This window comes from Lipotes vexillifer, unplaced genomic scaffold, assembly GCF_000442215.2.
Source record: "Lipotes vexillifer unplaced genomic scaffold, Lipotes_vexillifer_v1.1 scaffold283, whole genome shotgun sequence".
NCBI classification, from domain to species: Eukaryota; Metazoa; Chordata; class Mammalia; order Artiodactyla; family Lipotidae; genus Lipotes; species Lipotes vexillifer.
In genome coordinates this window covers 484,456-504,472 of record NW_006789004.1, presented here as the reverse complement: position 1 = coordinate 504,472, position 20,017 = coordinate 484,456, and the positions used below count along the sequence as shown (strand labels likewise).

The following is a 20,017-nucleotide window of genomic DNA, read 5'->3' as shown; positions in this document are numbered from 1 at the left end:
TCTTTCTTAATGAAAGATAAAATAGTCATGTATCTTAAAATTAATGATATCTTAGATTTGATGAATGAACAATAGTGGTTATATATGAATGACCATCCCATATATAATCAGGCTATTTTTGGAGGTAAAACAGTGTGATGTATTCTCAGTATCGTTGTGAAGATTAAATAAGATAAAATAATCATCACAGTATCTGGCATATAGTAAGTGCTTAGGAAGTGTCAGCTGTTATTATAGCATTGTAAATAGTAGTGTTATAGTTGCATGATGGATCCACAACCACAGACCAGAGAAAGGTGTCCAAGCAGTCTTCAGTTTGTAAGTGAAACTTATTTATTTCCTGTAGGTGGGTTCTTTTATAAACAAATCTGACTGGCATTAAATTGATATTTCCAAGACTGCTGTATTTATAGAATGCTGAAAGCCATCATTATACAATATACTGCACTGTACTGTTCATTAAGGACTCTTACTCTGGCACATTCTCAAAATACAGAATTCAACATAGGTATTCAGTAGTCTAGTCCAGGGGAATTTTGTCCAAGAAGCTCAGCACCAGAGGTTATATGAGAAACAATATTATTGTCAGTAGACTTTGAGAATATCAGTTATAATAAGAACTGTGCTTCCCTCAGTCACTTAACTTTTTACCTGTAATACAAGTTAAATAGCAAATAATGTTGCAGAAGTAGTGTTTCTCCCTTCTTTCAGTAACTTACACATTTTTTTAGACCCTGAAGACTTAAATATATTCATACTTATCAGGCATTAAAATGCTTTAATATAAAACATAAACTATGTTAATTTAAGTTTGTACAGAACGTCTTTTTTTTTTTTGATCCTGGGACAGTGATAGCTCATCTGAGCTTTGATAATTTTCTTTTGTGCTTCTTATGTTGCTTTCTACTATAATTTTTTTTTTTTTTTTGCGGTATGCGGGCCTCTCACTGTTGTGGCCTCTCCCGTTGCGGAGCACAGTCTCCGGACGCACAGGCTCAGCGGCCATGGCTCACGGGCCCAGCCTCTCCGCGGCATGTGGGATCTTCCCGGACCGGGAAACGAACCCGCGTCCCCTGCATCAGCAGGTGGACTCTCAACCACCGTGCCACCAGGGACCCGCGTCCCCTGCATCGGCAGGCGGACTCTCAACCGCTGCGCCACCAGGGAAGCCCCTGTAATTTTTGTTTTTGTCTTCATAGTTCATGCTTCCTGAGGGAAACTTCTTAAGTACAATTTTGGGATAAGTGAATAGATTATTTTCAGTATTGATTTTTATTTTTTAAATCTGCAGAAAGTAAAAACAAAAACACCAAGAATATTTTTCTGGCATTTTATAGAAGGGAAATATTTTTTAATTAATAAACTTTTTTTAGAGAGAAGTTTTATTTTTTTTTAATATTCATTTATTTATTTTGGCTGCCCTGGGTGTAAGTTGCGTCATGCGGAATCTTTTTTAGTTGCAGCATGTGGACTTCTTAGTGGCGGCATGCAGACTTCTTAGTTGCGGCATGCATGTGGGATTTAGTTCCCAGACCAGGGATCGAACCCAGGACCCCTGAATCGGGAGCTCAGAGTCTTACCCACTGGACCACCAGGGAAGTCCCTAGAGAGAAGTTTTAGATTCACAGCAAGACTCAGCACAAAGTACAGAGTACCATGTACACCCTGTTCCCCACACATGCACAACTTCCCCCACTATCAATACCCCATGACACAGTGGTACATTTGTTACAATCGATGAATCTATATTGACACATCGTCACCAAAAGTCTATAGTTTACATTAGGGTTCACTCTTGGTGAAATACATATATATTTATTTTTACAACATTTTACAGGAGGTATTTTTTAACATATGGCTATTTTTTAAAAAATTTTTATTGAAGTATAGTTTACAATATCATGTAAGTTTCAGGTGTACAGCACAGTGATTCAGTTATACATATATATATATATGTATATTCTTTTTCAGATTCTTTTCCCTTATAGGTTATTACATAATATTGGGTATAGTTCCCTGTGCTGTACAGTAGGTCCTTGTTGGTTATCTATTTTATACACACTAGTGTGTAACATATGACCATTTTTTTTAAGTATGTATTTTTTAATGGTTTCTTTATTTTATTTTTTTATTTATTAGTTTTTGGGGGCACGCCATGCAGCATGCAGGATCTTATTTCCCTGACCAGGGTTCTAACCCATGCTCCTTGCAGTGGAAATGCAGAGTCTTAACCACTGGACCACCAGGGAAGTCCCCATATGGCCATTGGTAGTATAGGTAGGGGCTATAGAGTGAGGGAGAAAAGTGGCTAGAGCTGTTTAGGAGGTGCCGTTTATAGGACTCCATTGCCAAATTTTTGGCTTGGGCAGTTAAGCATTGATAATGTTAGACTATATAGGGAACTCAAGAGAAAGAGCAGATTTGGGTTTGGAGATGTATAGGTAGTAGGGGGGAGTAGAATATGATGTTGGACTTAGTGAATTCTACATGTATTTATCATTACTTTTGTTTTTCTTTTCCCCTTATTCCTCACTCTTTTCTCAGTTTTCTCCCCTTGCCCCCACCTTGACTTCATTAAGTAGCCATGCCCTCGAACAGAAGGGGTTTCTTTTCCTTTGAGTAAGATTAATTTAATGAATCAGTGTTTGGCATACCTCACTTCTGATCATCACAATTATGTAAGATGGTTGGATAGTTATAATTGCTAGGGATTCATAGTACTAATTACCATTTCTCCTTTCCAACTGCAAGTATATACACACATGATTGATGGTATCAATGGATGAGAAATAGAGTATCACTTTATTAAACCAGGCATGCATCCTATGGTTCTCCAAGTGCAAGGATTCTGGAAACCCATTTATGCCTGGTATTTTTTACTCCCTCTTTTATTAATTGAGAACATGTAGGCTTTAAGCACTGGCTCCAGCATGCCTTATCTAGAAATCTGGAACAAGGTGCAGGACTACACCCTCTGAGTTTCAGCAAAGAACAGGAAATATAGAGGCAGATTCCTGGCTTTTATCCTTGATGTGTTAGTCACGTTGGGCTGCCATAACAAAATACCATAGGCTGAGTGGCTTAATCAACAGAATTTCATTTTCACACAGTTAAGGAGGCTGGAAAGTATTAAGATCAAGGTGCCAGCCGACTTGGTTTCTGGTAAGTGTTCTCTTCCTGGCTTGTAGATGGATGCCTTCTTGATGTGTGGTCATATGGTCTTCCCTTTTTTTAAAATTAATTAATTAATTTATTTTTGGCTGCATTGGGTCTTTGTTGTTGCATGCAGGCTTTCTCTAGTTGCAGAGAGTGGGGGCTACCCTTCGTTGTGGTGCACAGGCTTCTCATTGCGGTGGCTTCTCTTGTTGAAGAGCATAGGCTTTAGGCGCACAGGCTTCAGTAGTTGTGGCTCTTGGGCTCTGGAGCACAGGCTCAGTAGTTGTGCAGTGCAGGCTTAGTTGCTCCACAGCATATGGGATCTTCCTGGACCAGGGCTTGAACCCATGTACCCTGAATTGGCAGGCGGATTCTTAACCACTGTGCCACCAGGGAAGCCCTTATGGTCTTTCCTTGGTGCATGTGCTTGGAAAGAGGGGAGGTGGGAGGGGAAGGAAGAGAGGTAGAGAGATTTCTCTTTTCCGCTTCCTGTAAGGCCACCAATCCTATTGGTTTACGGCCCCACCCTGATGACCTCATTTAACATTAATTGCCTTCTAAAAGCCGTGTCTCTTAATACAGTCACATTGGAGGTTAGGGCTTCATCATATGAGTTTGGGGGTGGGGGGAGGTGTGTGGGACACAATTCAGTCCATAAACTTGGAAACCTCACTTCGGAGTAAAGAGGTGGTCCAGTGACTGTTGAAATCACACCAGTTATTTACTTCCAAAATATTTAGAGATTTTCCAGCTATCTTTCTCTTACTGACTTCTAATTTAATCCCATTATGGTTGGAGAATACACTTTGGATGATTTAAAACTATTTAAATTTATTGAGACTTGTTTTGTGGCCTAGAATATGGTCTGTCTTGGTAAATGTTGTAGGTGTACCTAGTAAAGGTGTGTATTCTTCTTTTGTTGAGTGGAGTGTTATGTAAATGCAGTTAGGTCAAGTTGATGGTACTGTTCAAGATTTTTATGTTCTTACTGATTTTCTGATACTTGTTCTATTGATTATTGAAAAAGCAGATGTTGAAATCTCAAATATAATTGTGGATGTGTCTGTTTCTTCTTACAGTTCTATCATTTTTACTTTATACTTGTTGAAGCTATTTTCTTAGGTACTTGATGGATTGGCCTCATTATCATTATGAAATGGCCACCATTATCACTTGCAAGTTCATTTGCTCTGGAATCTGTTTCATCTGATTACTGTAGCCACTCCAACTTTCTTTTGGCTAGTGTTAGCACTCACTTTTAGCTTATTTGTGTCTTTATATTCAAAATGGATTTCTTATAGGTAGTATGCAGTTGTGTCTTGCTTTTTTAACCAATCTGATAATCCTTACTTTTTTTTTTTTTTTTTTTTTTTTGCGGTACACGGGCCTCTCACTGCTGTGGCCTCTCCCGCTGCGGAGCACAGGCTCCGGATGCGCAGGCTCCAGATGCGCAGGCTCAGCAGCCATGACTTACGGGCCCAGCCGCTCCGTGGCGTGCGGGATCCTCTCGGACCAGGGCACGAACCCGTGTCCCCTGCATCGGCAGGCAGACTCTCTCAACCACTGTGCCACCAGGGAAGCCCAATCCTTGCTTTTTAATTAGACCATTCACTTTTTAGGTTATTGTTGATATGGATGAGATTAAATCTGTCATCTTATTATTTGCTATCTATTTGTCCCATCTGGTCTTTGTTCCTTTATCCTTCTTTTTCTGTCTTCTTTTGGATTGATAGTTTGGGGGTTTTTTTGGAATAATTTCATTTTATCTCCTTTGTTAACTTATTAATTATAATTAGTTTTATGGGGGTATGTTTTGTTTGTTTTTTCAGTAGTTTAAAGTATGCAATAATTACTTTGTCACAGTTTACCTTCAAATACTTCAACATTTCCTTTAAATAGTTCTATTTAAAAGTGATTTAAAAACAAATAATGAATTATTTTTTATTTACCTGCTTATTTATGATTTCCAGTTCTCTTTGTGTAGATCCAGATTTCCAAATGATTTAATTTTCTTTCTGACAACAGGATTTCCTTTATCATTTTTGGTAGTGAGGGTCTGTTGGTGATGAACTTGTTTCAGCTTTTCTGGGTCTAAGGTTTTTGTTTGTTTGTTTGTTTTTCAGAAATTCCAGGTTGACAGTTTCTTTCTTTCACTCCTTCTCTATTTCTCCTGAGCTTACCTTCTTTGTGCTACTCTCCCTTGTCTGGTACTCTGCCCTGTGACTCTAGCCACCTAACTTCCCTTTCCCTTAGTTCTTTTGTGCTTGATTCAGGGAGACTGCTGGATTCCATCTGCCTTCTTCTTCCCTGTCCTTCAGCCTGGAAACTTTCTCCAGGCATTAAAGTTGGGCAGTTTAGAGCTCACCTGTTTATTTTTCTCTCAGAGATCACTGTCTTACACTGTCTGTTGTCCAGTGTCTGGAAACAGTTGTTTGTATTTTGTTGTGGTTTAGGTGTGTGGGTAAATCAAGTCCCTGTTACTCCATTTTGACTGGAAATAGCACGGTGACTACCAAAATCAAACCAGTCATGTCAACCATCCTACTGGCCTTGTGGAAGAATTCATAAAATGGATGAATATAGAAATCATGCATTTCTCCCCAGTATGTTCCTTGGTGGAAGATAAGAGTTGTGGTAAAGTCCTGCTCTCCCTGTGTACAGAGACCCAACCCAGGTAAAGGGAAGAAGTTCCTTTCTCCCCTGACACTTAACCATTATCATTGTATAAAGAAGAAATTAAGTGACATGCCTGAACTTGCCCAGGACTGTCCTCACTGGATCCTACTGTCTTTGTGAAAACAGTAAAATCAAATTCTGCAGTGAATGTTTTACATATTGCAGTTATGAAATAGTTATTAAAGGTTAATTTTATTTTCAGATCTTTACATGAATTTTAATTTTCACTTTGACCATCAGTTATGTTGTATATAACCTCATTTCATTTCTGGAGATGGGAAGGTTTTATGCTTCATGACATTCCTTGAATCAAATACATTATGAAGGAAATACAGCCTGAAATCAATAATTACTTAATTTATATTCTGGCCCTTTGTATGAAAACTTTACTAAGAATGTCTTCTGATCATAAAGAGCAGTGAATTTATAGTGGGTTTTTAAATATTTGTCAATAAATAAATAAATATTTGTCAACCACATGAGGTTTGCTGTTTAAGGTTAAATAATAACTGAAATTTAATTTGATAATTCCTACCATAGCAGTGTATGCCAAAGATCAAAGGGCAGTCTTTTTTTTCTCAGAAATTTCTCAAAGAATTATTTTAAGTTGCCTAGATTCACTCAGTATTTGAATTTACATCTACTTGATCATAAAGCCAGTTTTTTCCTCGAAGTTAGGCCACAGTTTAGACATCACAGTTCTATAGAAGAACATAAAATTTTAATATTTCAAGTTTAAAATTCACAGTTATAATTTTGGCATATTATGTGTCCTTTAGAAAAATTAATCTTTAAGATCATTTATCTAAAACCAACAGAAAAATTATTATAAGCAATATGGTTATCAAACAATAAATCATCTCTTAGTTACCAGAGAAATAATTAAGAGCAACTTGCCTAGGTTACAGTTAATAGTTTATGCTCACTAAATTGAAGCTCTGTACCTTTTGAACACTATTGTGAACTAAAATCCAGATTGAATTGGCCTTTTCTACTTTAAAATGTTTTTAATCAATGGGTATACAACTACCTAACAAATTTGGGGCTCCTTTTAGGGGTGCTAGTAGAACATGTGTGAGAAGACAGGGAAGCCTACTTTGCAATGTTTGAAAGATGGGAGTTTAGGAAAAGAGCCTAAGGAACAATTAGGACAGAAAGTGATGGCTCCCCTGAAAAGTTTTTCCCTCCCTCATCTGTTCAGCTTCCTCTAACTCTACTCTTATTCTGTATACTTTATTTTTCCTTTTACATTTCCCCCCTCCCCGCCCCGTCTTATTTTCCTGTTTGTTCTTTCTTCTTTGTCTATTTTGTTTCTCCCTGTCCCTTTCCTCCTTTTTTTCTCTTTATTTTGATCACAATTCTTAGTTACTTATCCTTCTTTTCTTTTCTGATTGTTTTCTTTAAAAATTTCCTTATCTCCACACAAATTACTGTGGTTGAATTGGTAAGGAGCCAGGAGGGGAATGTGGATGGCACTTACGTATTAGAGGCTTTGTGTAGTTGGGAATTCGGATTGTAGAGGAAAAGGAGATGTCTGTTAAGGCAGCCAATTACAGTCCTCTGGGAAGAGAGTCGCCTTGCAGAATTGTGTGAAGTACAAGCTTTACCTTCCTTGGCTTCTGGTGAACTCTATTTACTCTTCTGTGCCTAGAAAATATCTATCTGCTAACAATTGGGTGAAAAATTCAGTAGTAAGTATTGCATAAATTAGATTGAATTTTTTTTAAATGAATTCACCAATTGTTTTACTACTATAAAGAGTTGTTTCTTTTGTGTTATGCCTATGTAGCACTTTTAGTTAAAAATTATTTTGATGGAAGATATGTAAATACTAATCATAAATGCCATATTTCTTTGTTATGCAAGCTTTTAACCTATAATATAATCATCTGAGCAGTTTAAATGGCATAAATTATATGCCTTTTTAAAAGTTTTAATATAGTCTACGATAGTGTTTTAAAAAACTACATAGCATTGTATTTTTTGTTACTGTAATTTATTTAATAGTTGTGGTAAACAAATTCAAATTGGTAGGTGATTGCTGTTTTTTATTATGCAATATTTGCAAAGCTGGGGAAAGGGTTAGTACTTATTACTTAACTGTAAGTAATTTAGGGAACATAGGAACTCAGTATGGGCTGAGTTCTGAGTACACAGGCTTGTCATAGCTCATATCAAAGGAGCACCTTCTATGCTTCCAGAATTCTCTTATGTTCTTTTTTAGTTTTAGAACTAGAACGTTTGTCTTTTAACGTTATTTAGATCCTTGTTTCAAGAAGTTCAAAGTGCTTTAGAAAATACTATTAATCTTAAAATATCTAAGAATGATGGAATGAATATTTTGTATTGATTTTGTTCACAATAATTAAATTTTTGTGTATATATATGAAAATTTCAAAACACCAGTTCTGAGCCTGATAGAATGTCTACAAACGAGCAGTTTTAGAAAAATTTAAGAAACATTTTGGAGCATTGAAAATAATTGAAAGTCCTAATTATCACCTGTCAAATCACTAAGCCTGCCTTCCTTTAGTCCGTTTCCATTGGTTATACTAGTTGTGCTAATTGTTAACGATAGAGAATTAGTGATTAGAGAATTAGCCAAGGCTTTTCCTTTGGTTTCTCTGAGATTTAGTGTGAAGATATCTGTAAGATCTGACCCTCAAAAATTACCCGCTTTCAACATTTTAGAGAATACACTATCAGATGGCAGAACTGGCTGTCAAATTGGAATGTAGGAGACAAATTCTCTTGAGATACTGATGATTGAGGCCCAGGAACATACATGAATATAATCATTTTAGTGGTGTGTGTGTGTGTGTGTGTGTTTGTGTTTTAACAACTCTTTATTAAAATGTCAGTGTGAATAAGTTAAATTCTGTTTTTAAAAATATGTAGTAAAATAAAAGCTAAAAGAACTTCTTGTGCATTGCCTGATGTCCTGGCACCTTCAATCTGCCATTTGTTATAGGGCTAATAATCTGAGGTCACTTGTCCTATAATACCTGAATTCTTCAGATTTGGTCATACTTTAACATAGATCTCAAGTTGATCTGCAACTGAGATCTTATTAATTAGTTAAATAACTACACTTTAACCACTCTTTCATTTTGCTTATGTATTCATTGAGCATCTCCTATACGCCAGGCACTATCCTAGGCACTGGTAATAGAATGATGGATGTGTTAGACCTGGCTCCTGCATGCCTAGAGTTTATAATCTAATTAGAGACACTCGGCCATTAGAGTAGAGTAATAATTGCAGTAGGAACACATGAAGCTTATGAGAGGATTTCCCTCTGTGTCTGCTTCCCACCTGAGTTGAAATTTAACTGAAATCAGGGACTAGAAAAAAGTTGGCAGATTTTCAATTTCTCCATTGGAAAATACACAGTTTTAACAATGTACTCCTTAGTTAAGGTTTTTAACCCCTGTTTCCCTTCCCCCTTTGGTTTTCCAGCTCATTCACAACTCTTCTTTTGCAGCTTTCAAAGTGTCAGGTTTAGTTTGGGTAGCCATGGCATATAGGAATCCCTATCAGATATAATAGATATTGAGGAAACAGTCCTGAGATAGGTAAGCACCTCATGTCTCAGTGGTGAAAAATAGGGTTCAGAGTGGTTGCATGAGCAGAGAAACAAAGAAAATTTTGTCAGGATTGCAGAATAGTAACCATGTAAACTGGAAAGTCCAGTTAGAATTCAAAGGAAAACAGAGATTGGGAATTAAACATCAAGATGTTTTACAGTGAGGACCAGAATCAACATTCACAGGCTAGATAACCAATACAGAATGAGCTGTAAGAATGATCTAATTGGGGATGAGCTGTAAGAATGACTAATTGGGGAGTAGAGTTTAGGTAGGCACACTGGATGAGACTTGGAAATAAGTCCTCGGATTCTTAACATTTTATATACATAGGAGATCTTGATTTAAGCCCTCACTTTACCATTATATTGCTCTGTGTGTTTGAGCTGTCACTTTACTCTCTGAAGTCCAGTTTCTTCATCTATAGATTCATGAAAATACATACTCTTGAAGGTTCCTTTGAGTTCTTATTGCTGAATTCTATACAAAAGCCAAGACTCCCCCCACCTCGCCCCACTTTTTAACTTATCCCCTGTAGTTTTGTCCACAGAAGCTGCTTATTTTTCTTTGATGACAAAGGGGCCAAGTTTGGTTTTAATTAACTCTAAGTGGTTTTGAATGCACAAAACAGAACATTGAAACATTTTATTTATAAGCAGATGTAATTGTACAGTTTTGCCAAGCATTATAAGGATAATGTTTCTAAGTGGGATATCTTCTTGCTCTTTCTGGAACTGCATGGTCCAGACCTTTTCCATGATATCTAAATTGAGAAACCTTTAAACTTGGGAGACATAAGGAAAGGAATAGCTGTCCAAATTCTTTTAATACCAGGAATCCTTGAAGATATGTCTATCTGAGGATCTTTCTAGAACCTATGCCCTGAGTTGGTAGGGTAACCTCTACCCTAAAAATGAGTCTTTTTTGTGTGCAATGAAAAATAAGAATGAACTTTCATAATTGAGAATTATTAAGAACTATTGGTAGTGGAAAGTGGGCTCCTACAGATGGTTCTCTACTTACTGATACTGTTTGTGACCTTGGGCAAATGATTTTACAAATTTAGTTTTCTCATCTGTAAAATGAAAGAAAAACCTATGCCATCGCATTTATTTTTGTTTTATTTCATTTTTTAAATAAATTTATTTATTTATGGCTGTGTTGGGTCTTCCTTGCAGTGTGCAGCCTTCTCATTGTGGTGGCTTCTCTTGTTGTGGAGCATGGCCTCTAGGTGTGTGGGCTTCAGTAGTTGTGGCTTGCGGGCTCAGTTGATCCACAGCAAGTGGGGTGTTCCTGGACCAGGGCTCGAACCCGTGTCCCCTGCATTGGCAGGAGGATTCTTAACCACTGCACCACCAGGGAAGTCCCTATTTTTATTTTAAATTTAAGAAACGTTAGATGGAAAATAAAAGAAAAAAGAAACAGTATGGTGCTCACTATGTGCCAGGCAATATTCTAAATATTTTACAAATAACAGCCTATTAACTACCCTCTGAAGGTCAATACTACTATTATTGCCATTTAATAGATTTTTTAAAAACTAAGGCAAAGAGAGGTTGTTTCGCTATAACTTGTACAAAGCCAAACAACTAGCAAGTAGCAGAACTGTTTGCCTGACCTCAGAGTTCATGTTCTTAACTATTACTTTATGCTACATCATGAGAATTAAGATGAGGAAGCACTTGATAAAACACTCCACAACTCAAGGTGATAATGATCATCTTTGTTTAACTGATTGTTTGTATTATGTGACAATTAAAATTTATAGCCAATTTTCAAAGAGCTAGATTATTATAAAAACATACACATGACTTTGTTTTTCAGATAGAACCTCAGAATATTCATTGTTTTAATCATAATTTTGAATTTTGGTGGTTACTGTATAATGTAGATGTACCGCAGAAATACTTGGTTGAATTTAAACCACACACGTCTAGAAAGCTGCTTTTAAAAGTCCGTGATAAGTTTGTTTACAGATCACTTGCCTTTTTCATAATAGAGTGCTGAGGATTTTTTTAAAATTCAGTTTAAGCTTTGTTGTTGCCTAACAAAAACAAAGAATATTTTTGTGTTTGAAGGTATTCTTCTGACAGTGGAAATATTTATGTCACTAGTATTAATAAAATAATAGTACAGATATAAAGTTGCTTTCATTTATAGCCACAGCCACTATTTTTTGCACTTGTCATTAAAGTCAACTTTGTCTTTTATTCTCTGCTTAAAGACTTCTCATGGTGTGTAAATTAAGTTGCACTAGGAATGAAGAAACCTGGATTTCTCCAGTATGCATACTGCAGACAACTTTAAGCAAGAAAGTTAATGTCTTTTTACCTTACTCTCTTCATCTGGAAGTAAGGTAGATTAGGCCACGTGATTTCTAAGGTCCTTTACAATTCTCACTTAAAACAGAAACACTCAACACATACCTATGAGATTGGAACATATAAATGAGAAACCAAAAATATTTCAATGTATGTAGAACTTAACCCATTAGGAGATAAACATCTATGAAATATTAAGAATATTTTTATAAAGAAATGGATGGGTTAGTGTAACTGTGGAAGTGCCTGCAGTTGGGAGAGGGTTGGCTAAAGTTAGCAGTACAGAAAGAAAAAGCAGTGGTACAGGGTGAGAAATGAGCAGAGTGTGGTATAGACAGCAGTTTGGGTAGAACACAGAGAGCAGTAAAAGATGAGATTAAGAACCAGAGGTGGGTGGAGTCTTAAGCAGGGTCATCTCAGTGTATAACTTCAAGAGGCAGTGTTCACATCAGAATCTGGCAATGCCCAGCCAGAGTAGCTACCTCTGTACAGTGGCGCTGGCCCTAATGTCAGGCTTAAGAGTTTACACTGGGTTTAATAGGCAGTTAGGGAGCCAGTAAAACAAACAAACAACAAACAGAAAAACTTTGAGGAATGTGATGGAGTGGCTTTCGGGAAGATTAATCTGCATCAGGGTGCAAGATGAATAAGAAAGGGCCTAGAGTCCTAGACCATAGCTAGGAGACTGGTGTAGTAATTTATGTGTAAAGTAATAGGAATCTAACTTGGTAACTGTTTTGAGGTTAAAAAGGAAGGTTTAATTTCAAGAGAAATTTGAAGAACAAGTTAGTGACTTGTTCAGTCACTGGATTTTTGGACCATAAAGAGGGAGAATCTCCTGCCCCTGTACCATAGACTTAGAAGGGAACTTCTCTTATTCCCTTTTGAGATTTGGAGACAATTTTGTATGAGTGATGATTTTGCATGTGTAATACTTATATTGTGATACATGAATTGCCATTGTGTTAAGAGAGGACTAGGAAAGTAGGCTTTTGTATTTATCATCTGTACCCTTCAGAATAATTGACAATGTATGTCACATCTAATCTTCCATCATCACCACCTACTGAGATCGCTATTGTCAAAGTCACCAGTGACTTCCTTATTGTCAAATACAGTAGTCATTTCTTTGTTTATATTTTATTAAACCTCACTAGTGTTTGAGACCATTGGCCATGCCCTCCATGAAACATTTTTTTTCTCTCAGCTTCCATGATACCATACTTGACATATAACAGCTCCTTATGCTGGTTCATCATCTTCTAACAGATCTCTACTTCTCAGAGTGCCTCTGGCCTTTGTCATGAATGTCCTCTACATGCTTCTAGGTAACTCTTCACTCTAAATACTATCCAAATGCCAATGATTCCCAAAACTATATCCCCAGCCCTGGAAAACAACAACCTCCTAACTAGTATACCTACTCTGATTCTTTTTCCCCTATTCTGTTATCAACATAGCAGTCAGAGCGATCATTTAAAAATGTAAATCAGATCGTGTCACTTCTCTAGTTAAAACCCTCCAGTGACTTCCCATTGCATTTAGGATAAAATCTGAACTCCTTGCCCTAGCTTCAAAATCCTGTGTGATGTAGTCCCTGCCCACCATTCTAAACTATAGTTCTTACCACTTTCCCTCTCTGCTACTGCCATTCCAGCCTTACTCACCTTTCAGTTCCTGGGACATTACTCCTTTATTGTCACCTTAGACCCTCTGCTCAGAATGCTCTTTCCTCTGATTTTTGAATTGCTTGTTCCTTGTTCAGACCTTGGCTTAAATGTTATCTGCTCAGAAAAGCCATCCCTCAACAGTTAGTATAAAGCATTTACATAATTATTCTCAATTTTTGCAATTATAGCATGGCACTTAGCACCATCTTCATACCTACATACTGGTAATACCAACTGAGAGTCCAATTCTCTGAGCATAACCTCTTCTACTAATTCTTAACACCTTTTTTCAGATTCATCCATATGTTTCTCATATTATCAGTATGAGATGCTAGTTCTTACCTAATTTTTTTTTTTTTTTTGTGGTACGCGGGCCTCTCACTGTCGTGGCCTCTCCCGCCGCGGAGCAACAGGCTCAGGACGCGCAGGCTCAGCGGCCATGGCTCACGGGCCTATCCGCTCCACGGCATGTGGGATCTTCCCAGACCAGGGCACGAACCCGTGTCCCCTGCATTGGCAGGCGGACTCTCAACCACTGCGCCACCAGGGAAGCCCTACCTAATTATTTTTAAAAGATTATTTATAAAGAGAAAAAAAAGAAAGAAAGCAAAGCAGAAACGTGTTTCAAACTGCTGAGTTCTAATTTTTCCAGCACCAGAACCAGTGTGCTGTTACCTATGTGTGTCTTCACAAATTCCTCTACTGAGTAACCAGACTATGATCTCCTTAGCAGGGGTTTTACAAAACAATAACTCTAATTAAAATATATGACACTATGTAATTCTTTTATTTATATATTATTTTTCAGTTAATAGGCTTTATCATTTATCTAATGCCAGTCAGAGAATAGTAATTTATTTAAAATTTAGTTTATGTGTTTGTTTGCTTTATAGGACTGATAATATTTTGTTGCATGTATATCTTTCTATGCATGTGTAATTCCACAAACACATGATCATAACATTCTTTTGAGAGTTGTGTTTCACTTATGATGTAGATAATCTTTCCTTGTCAAAAGTAGATCTATATTATTATTTTAGATAAAACTGTACCACAGTATATTTAACCAGTCCCTTTTTGTTGGACATTTAGATTGATTACAATTTTTTTTGACTGGTATAAACATTTTAATAAATATCCTTCAACATTCATCTCTGTGTACTTGTTCTATTATTTCATTGGAATAAATTCATAGAATAATTTTTATTCATATTATTAGATTGTCCATCATAAGTTTGAAAGGACATTATTTTTAGAGAAACTTTCCTTTTGGCAATCCCCCAGGTGTTCTCATGCTTCTCTTGCCATTTTATTCCATATATGAGGGGAGTGAAATCTACTACCTTGGCAGGCTTTAGAAGTAAATTGAACAGTATATATACAGCAGCCCAATGGTAGGAAGGACCTTCTTCTGTTTCCTTGAGACAGAGCTTTGAAGTATCCTAGGTTTTTGTTTTAAATCAAGGATCCAGAGACACCACCATTAAGTGTTTATGATGAGTTCTGATTCAGAGGGGCTCCTGGTTAGGGCCTCCCAAGAAGGAAGTGGTGGTTCTGGTCTCTCCCCTAGGTTTTTTATGAAGTACTTCTGAAGAACAGAGATTCATAGACTCTCAAGGTTGAAAGAACCACTGCAAGTCTAATTCAGTTTCCACTTGACAGCTAAATCCCTTCAACCACACCCCTGGCAATTGTTTATCAGTCTGTTTGTGAACACCCTTGGTGATGAAGAATTTACTTCCTAAGTTAGTCTGTTTCACCTATGGGTCATTCTGATTGTTTAAGGTTTTCCCAGTGGCCAAATTATTAACCTCTTTTGTTGGAGAGAACAGATGAAGAACTTTAAGATGGCTGAACTCCGGAGCCAGAAGAGTGTGCCACAAAAAAGGAGCTAGTCTGGTCATGGCTTCTAGTCAGACTGTGGTGTAAGCACTATCCTCATTGAGGTTTGGGGGCAGAGGGACTATGCTTTGATTGATTAATTCCCACTCTGTAATGATTTGTCATTGATAGCCTGTGAGAATTTATAACATCCTTTCTGTTCTTTTCAAAGTTATGTTTTACATCAAATAATTTATCTCTTTTAAAATGTATAGCTAGTAGGTAAGCCTTAGCAGCCCATATTTGTCTAGATTTGCAATACTTTTTGTTTTTGTAAAGAGTAAATTGTTTTCAGAGACCCAAAAATTATAGCTTATTTCTTGAGTAAGCTATGTCCTCAAAGTATCGTCAGATCTAATGAATTTTCTTTAGTATGACATAAAATTTCCCAGTTCCTTAGTCATATTCTTTACTACAGTAAACTCTGCGCTATGGCAGAGGTTTTAGAGATTGAAATTATCAAAATTTTAATAATTCAAATTTTCTAATGACTACTGTGATTTAGTATTCTCATTTATTAAAATTCAGACACTCATAAATTTTTCCTGACAAGTTCCTAAAGGTTGTCATCACGTAACAGTTTTTTAAAATTTTTATTGGCGTATAGTTGCTTTACAGTGTATAACAGTTTACTTTTATCACTTTAAACTTGGTAATTTCTAGTATATGAGTAAGCCATTTCCTGATAGGGTTATTTTTTGTTTTTTTACAGTAGCTCCTTGTTAATTATCTATTTTAAATATAACAGTGTGTACATGTCAATTCCAAACTCCCAATCTATCCCCCTCCCCACCCTTTTCCCAGTAACCATAAATACATTCCCCCTTCCCACCCTTCCCCCAGGTAACCATAAATTCATTCTCTAAGTCTGTTTCTGTTTTGTAAGTAAGTTCATTTGTATCATTTTTTTCTTAGATTCCACATATAAGTGATATCATATGATATTTGTCTTTCTCTCTCTGACTTAACTTCACTTGGTATGATATCTCCAGGTCCATCCATGTTGCTGCAGGAGGCATTTCTTTCTTTTTAATGGCTCAGTAATATTCCATTGTATTATATATGTACCACGTCTTCTTTATCCATTCATCTGTCAATGGATATCCTGCTAGGGTTTTGGAGATAAATTATAATTTAAAAAAATACTGCCAAATATATATGAGACATTACTTAGGCTGTGAACCATCCTTGGTACTCACATGGGGTAACTGACATCTTGACATCATTCAGCTTTCCATAGTGTAAGAGCCACTGCTCTGCCACAATTTTTAGCTTTGCAGGATTACCCGACAGTCCGAGAGAGGGAAAAGGATGAGCCCAGAGAAATCTCCCGGGAGCTAAAATTATCCCATGTAGCCAGCCCATGGCAAGCCTGAGCTAGCCTTGAAAACCCACAGAACCATCAGAGAAAGGTCTGAATGGATTTCTTTTTATGTCTTTTGCTTCCCTCTGAAGGACACCATGATTTAACTCAGTGAGTCCCAGGAGACCACAGGAGACCCTTGGCTTATGACCTAATTGGTTCCTGGAGGAAAGTTGAAAGTTGAGACCTCTTTTTTTTCCCCAGTTTGGCACATTATTATAAATTATGGTCCTTTTCCTGGAAACAAATCCTGTACCACAATATTCCAAAATATATGTTGAATATATATTACTTATATTTTTACAAACGTCTATTAAAGTATTTAAAGGCAAATTTTGTAGCCACAGTGAAAGGAAGCATGCGTGGGGTAGTTAGGGACTCAGATTCTAGAACCAGACTTGTGTAGGTTCAAATTTCAACTTTGCAACTTCCTAGCTGGATGATCTTGGGCAAGTTATTTAACCTCTCTATGCTTTGGTTATCTATAAAAATGGTGGTAATAGTCCCTTCTAGAGCTGCTTTGAGGAGTTAAATGAGTTAATGTATAGAAAGTAGTGAGAACTGGCAATGCCTAACAACATTACTAAATGCTGGCTGTTATTTTATATATTGCAAATGGTCATTTTAGGGACTGAATGGTCTTAAAATACCAGCTCAATCAAGTTGGCTCTCAAGACTCCTTCTTTTCCTGATAAGGCCTTCCTGAGGCTAGAAATAGGCACTCGTCGTCATACTCTTCAAGGCTATTCACAATCAGGCTCCAGTCCTGCCTTTTCTACACTTTTTTTGTACAAATGCTCCACTCAAGTTGCACTTTCTCTCTCATGGTTCAGCTTAACATCTACCTCTTTGGCAAAATTTTACCACTGTTATCTGAACTTCTTTGGAATTTATTATATGCTTCAGTGTTCTATTGTTTTAAAAAATCATCTCTGAATCAAATCCTTTGAAACTGTTAGCTATGTGCAGTACAACTTTGTGTCCCCTTGTCAGCTACTACAGTGTGCTAGGCACTTAAAATATGTGTTGCTTAGCTGGCAGAGATAAGAGAAATCAACCTTTTCAAGTTTGCACTATAAATTGAATTTCGTGTGTGCATTTACACATGCATGCATGTCCAACCTGCATAGCAGGTTAGCAGTTTTAAAGACTAACCGTGCTTTTAAAATTGGAGGACTTGTGAAAAATTTTTAATTTAATATATCTAAGTGAAACATCTGCAGGTTAGATTGTTTGGAACTGCCTAGTAACCAAAAAATATCACACTTCATATATTGCAATACAGGCCTGCATCTCCTGTTGGATAATTATAAAATTTCTTCCTCTGAAACTACTACCACTGCATAGCAAGGAAAGAGAAGGACCCTGTGGCTGTGAGTGTCCACATCTCAGAATTAGGGCTGTAAGAACAAGGAACTAGTTAAGGAAGGGAGAGGGAGAGAAAGGGAGAAACATACATTTGTATCTGCCTCTTTTTCTAATATTTAATAACAGTAATAAAACATCTTAGCTGAAAATATTTATATGACCTAATAAGACATTTTGACCTTTTGGCAACTGGCGAAGTTTTGTGTGTGAAAACTATTGTATTTGATGTCCAAAAATATCATTATCTAAAAGATTATAAATGTATTCCTAAATCTTAAACATTTTAATTGAAGTTTACGTAAAAACAATTTTATGCCATAATTTTAACCGGCTTTGTCTTAAATGAAGTTTTGAATTATCCATCATCATCTGACTTCTGTACCTTGTGAATTAAGAGTTTATTGGTTTTTTTAAATAAGTTTGTTTATTTATTTATTTTGGCTGCGTTGGGTCTTCGTTTCTGTGTACGGGCTTTCTCTAGTTGTGGTGGGGGGGGCTACTCTTCATTGCGGTGCGCGGGCTTCTCATTACAGTGGCTTCTCTTATGGCAGAGCACAGGCTGTAGGAGCATGGGCTTCAGTAGTTGTGGCTCACGGTCTCAATAGTTGTGGCTTATGGGCTCTAGAGCACAGGCTCAGTAGTTGTGGCGCACGGGCTTCGTTGCTCCGTGGCATGTGGGATCTTCCCACACCAAGGCTCGAACCCGTGTCCCCTGCACTGGCAGGCGGATTCTTAACCACTGCGCCACCAGGGAAGTACCAAGAGTTTATTGTATTTTAATTGCCTCACTTTTATTCTCTTTTCACTCTTTGTTAGTGAATATACTTGAATTTGGGCTATGGCATTAGTTATTTTAGACATAAAAAAATGAGTTCTTGTAAAGCAATTATATTCCAATACAGATGTTAAAAAAAAAAATGAGTTCTTGTCAAGAATACCTTAAAGCAAGGACCCATCTTTCTTTCTTTCTTTTTTTTGATACCAGATAGTCTCGATGAATATTTTGAATATGATGCAGAGGAGTTCTTGGTCTCTCTGGCCTTGTTAATAACAGAAGGACGAACACCTGAATGTTCTGTTAAAGGTCGGACGGAAAGTTTCCATTGCCCTCCAGCACAGTCCTGTTACCCAGTAACTAGCAAACATGAATGTAGTGATAAGCTGGCCCAGGTGAGAATTGTGTTTTGAATGTTTTTTATCTTTTATATAAACCTGTTTAAATTCTGTCATTGACTTTGTTAAATCTCAATTATAATGTTCACATTTAAGTATAAGATTGGTCACAACATAAAGAAAAAGTACTAATCCTGAACTGCAGCTAATAATTTTGGCTGTAAACAAGGCTCCAAAAGGCCACAGTAGGTAGCTTTTCCATCAGCAGGCAGGTGGGCAGCCAGTTTCATACCTGCCTCCACACACACCAGATTTAAGATTATCTTTGTTACTATGAATTAGATTTTCTTTAGTTTTAGTCTCAGCCCTGGTTCATCAACTTTGTGTTCTTGTTTATTTAATAGATTGATATTCATAATTATTTTCCCCACATTAATCACTTTCCCTCTTATATCCCTACCCCCCCCACACACACTGTTGTGGCCTCTCCCGTTGCGGAGCACAGGCTCCGGATGCGCAGGCTCAGCGGCCATGGCTCACGGACCCAGCCACTCCCGCAGCATGTGGGATCTTCCTGGACCGGGGCACGAACCCGTGTCCCCTGCATCGGCAGGCGGACTCTCAACCACTGCGCCACTAGGGAAGCCCATCCCTCCCCTTTTTAATGGGAGGATACTTTTTGCTATCATTAATGTTTTTGTAGAATACTGTTAAAAATATTTATTTTGGTATGTAGCATATTATTTGCTGTAAGGATTTTTCTCCCAGTTAGCCTCTTAACTGTAGTCCAAAGTTTTAAACTTCTAAAAATGTTGTCTACTTTGAGTGTTTAATGAAAATGAGTTTTTAATATTTTGCTCTTAGAATGAGTCTTTCCTCTAA

At 37.1% G+C, this 20,017-nt stretch overlaps 1 protein-coding gene across 1 annotated transcript in view; it reads left to right on the top strand.

Annotated features, from left to right (window-relative positions):
* The window catches only part of ATOSA (atos homolog A), a gene marked incomplete at its 5' end in the record, with an annotated part of 87,157 nt that overhangs the window by 43,879 nt on the left and 23,261 nt on the right, over positions 1 to 20,017 (top strand). The window contains 1 exon segment of the mRNA XM_007461913.1: positions 19,008 to 19,192. Within this exon segment, the coding sequence (XP_007461975.1) occupies positions 19,008 to 19,192 (185 nt within the window).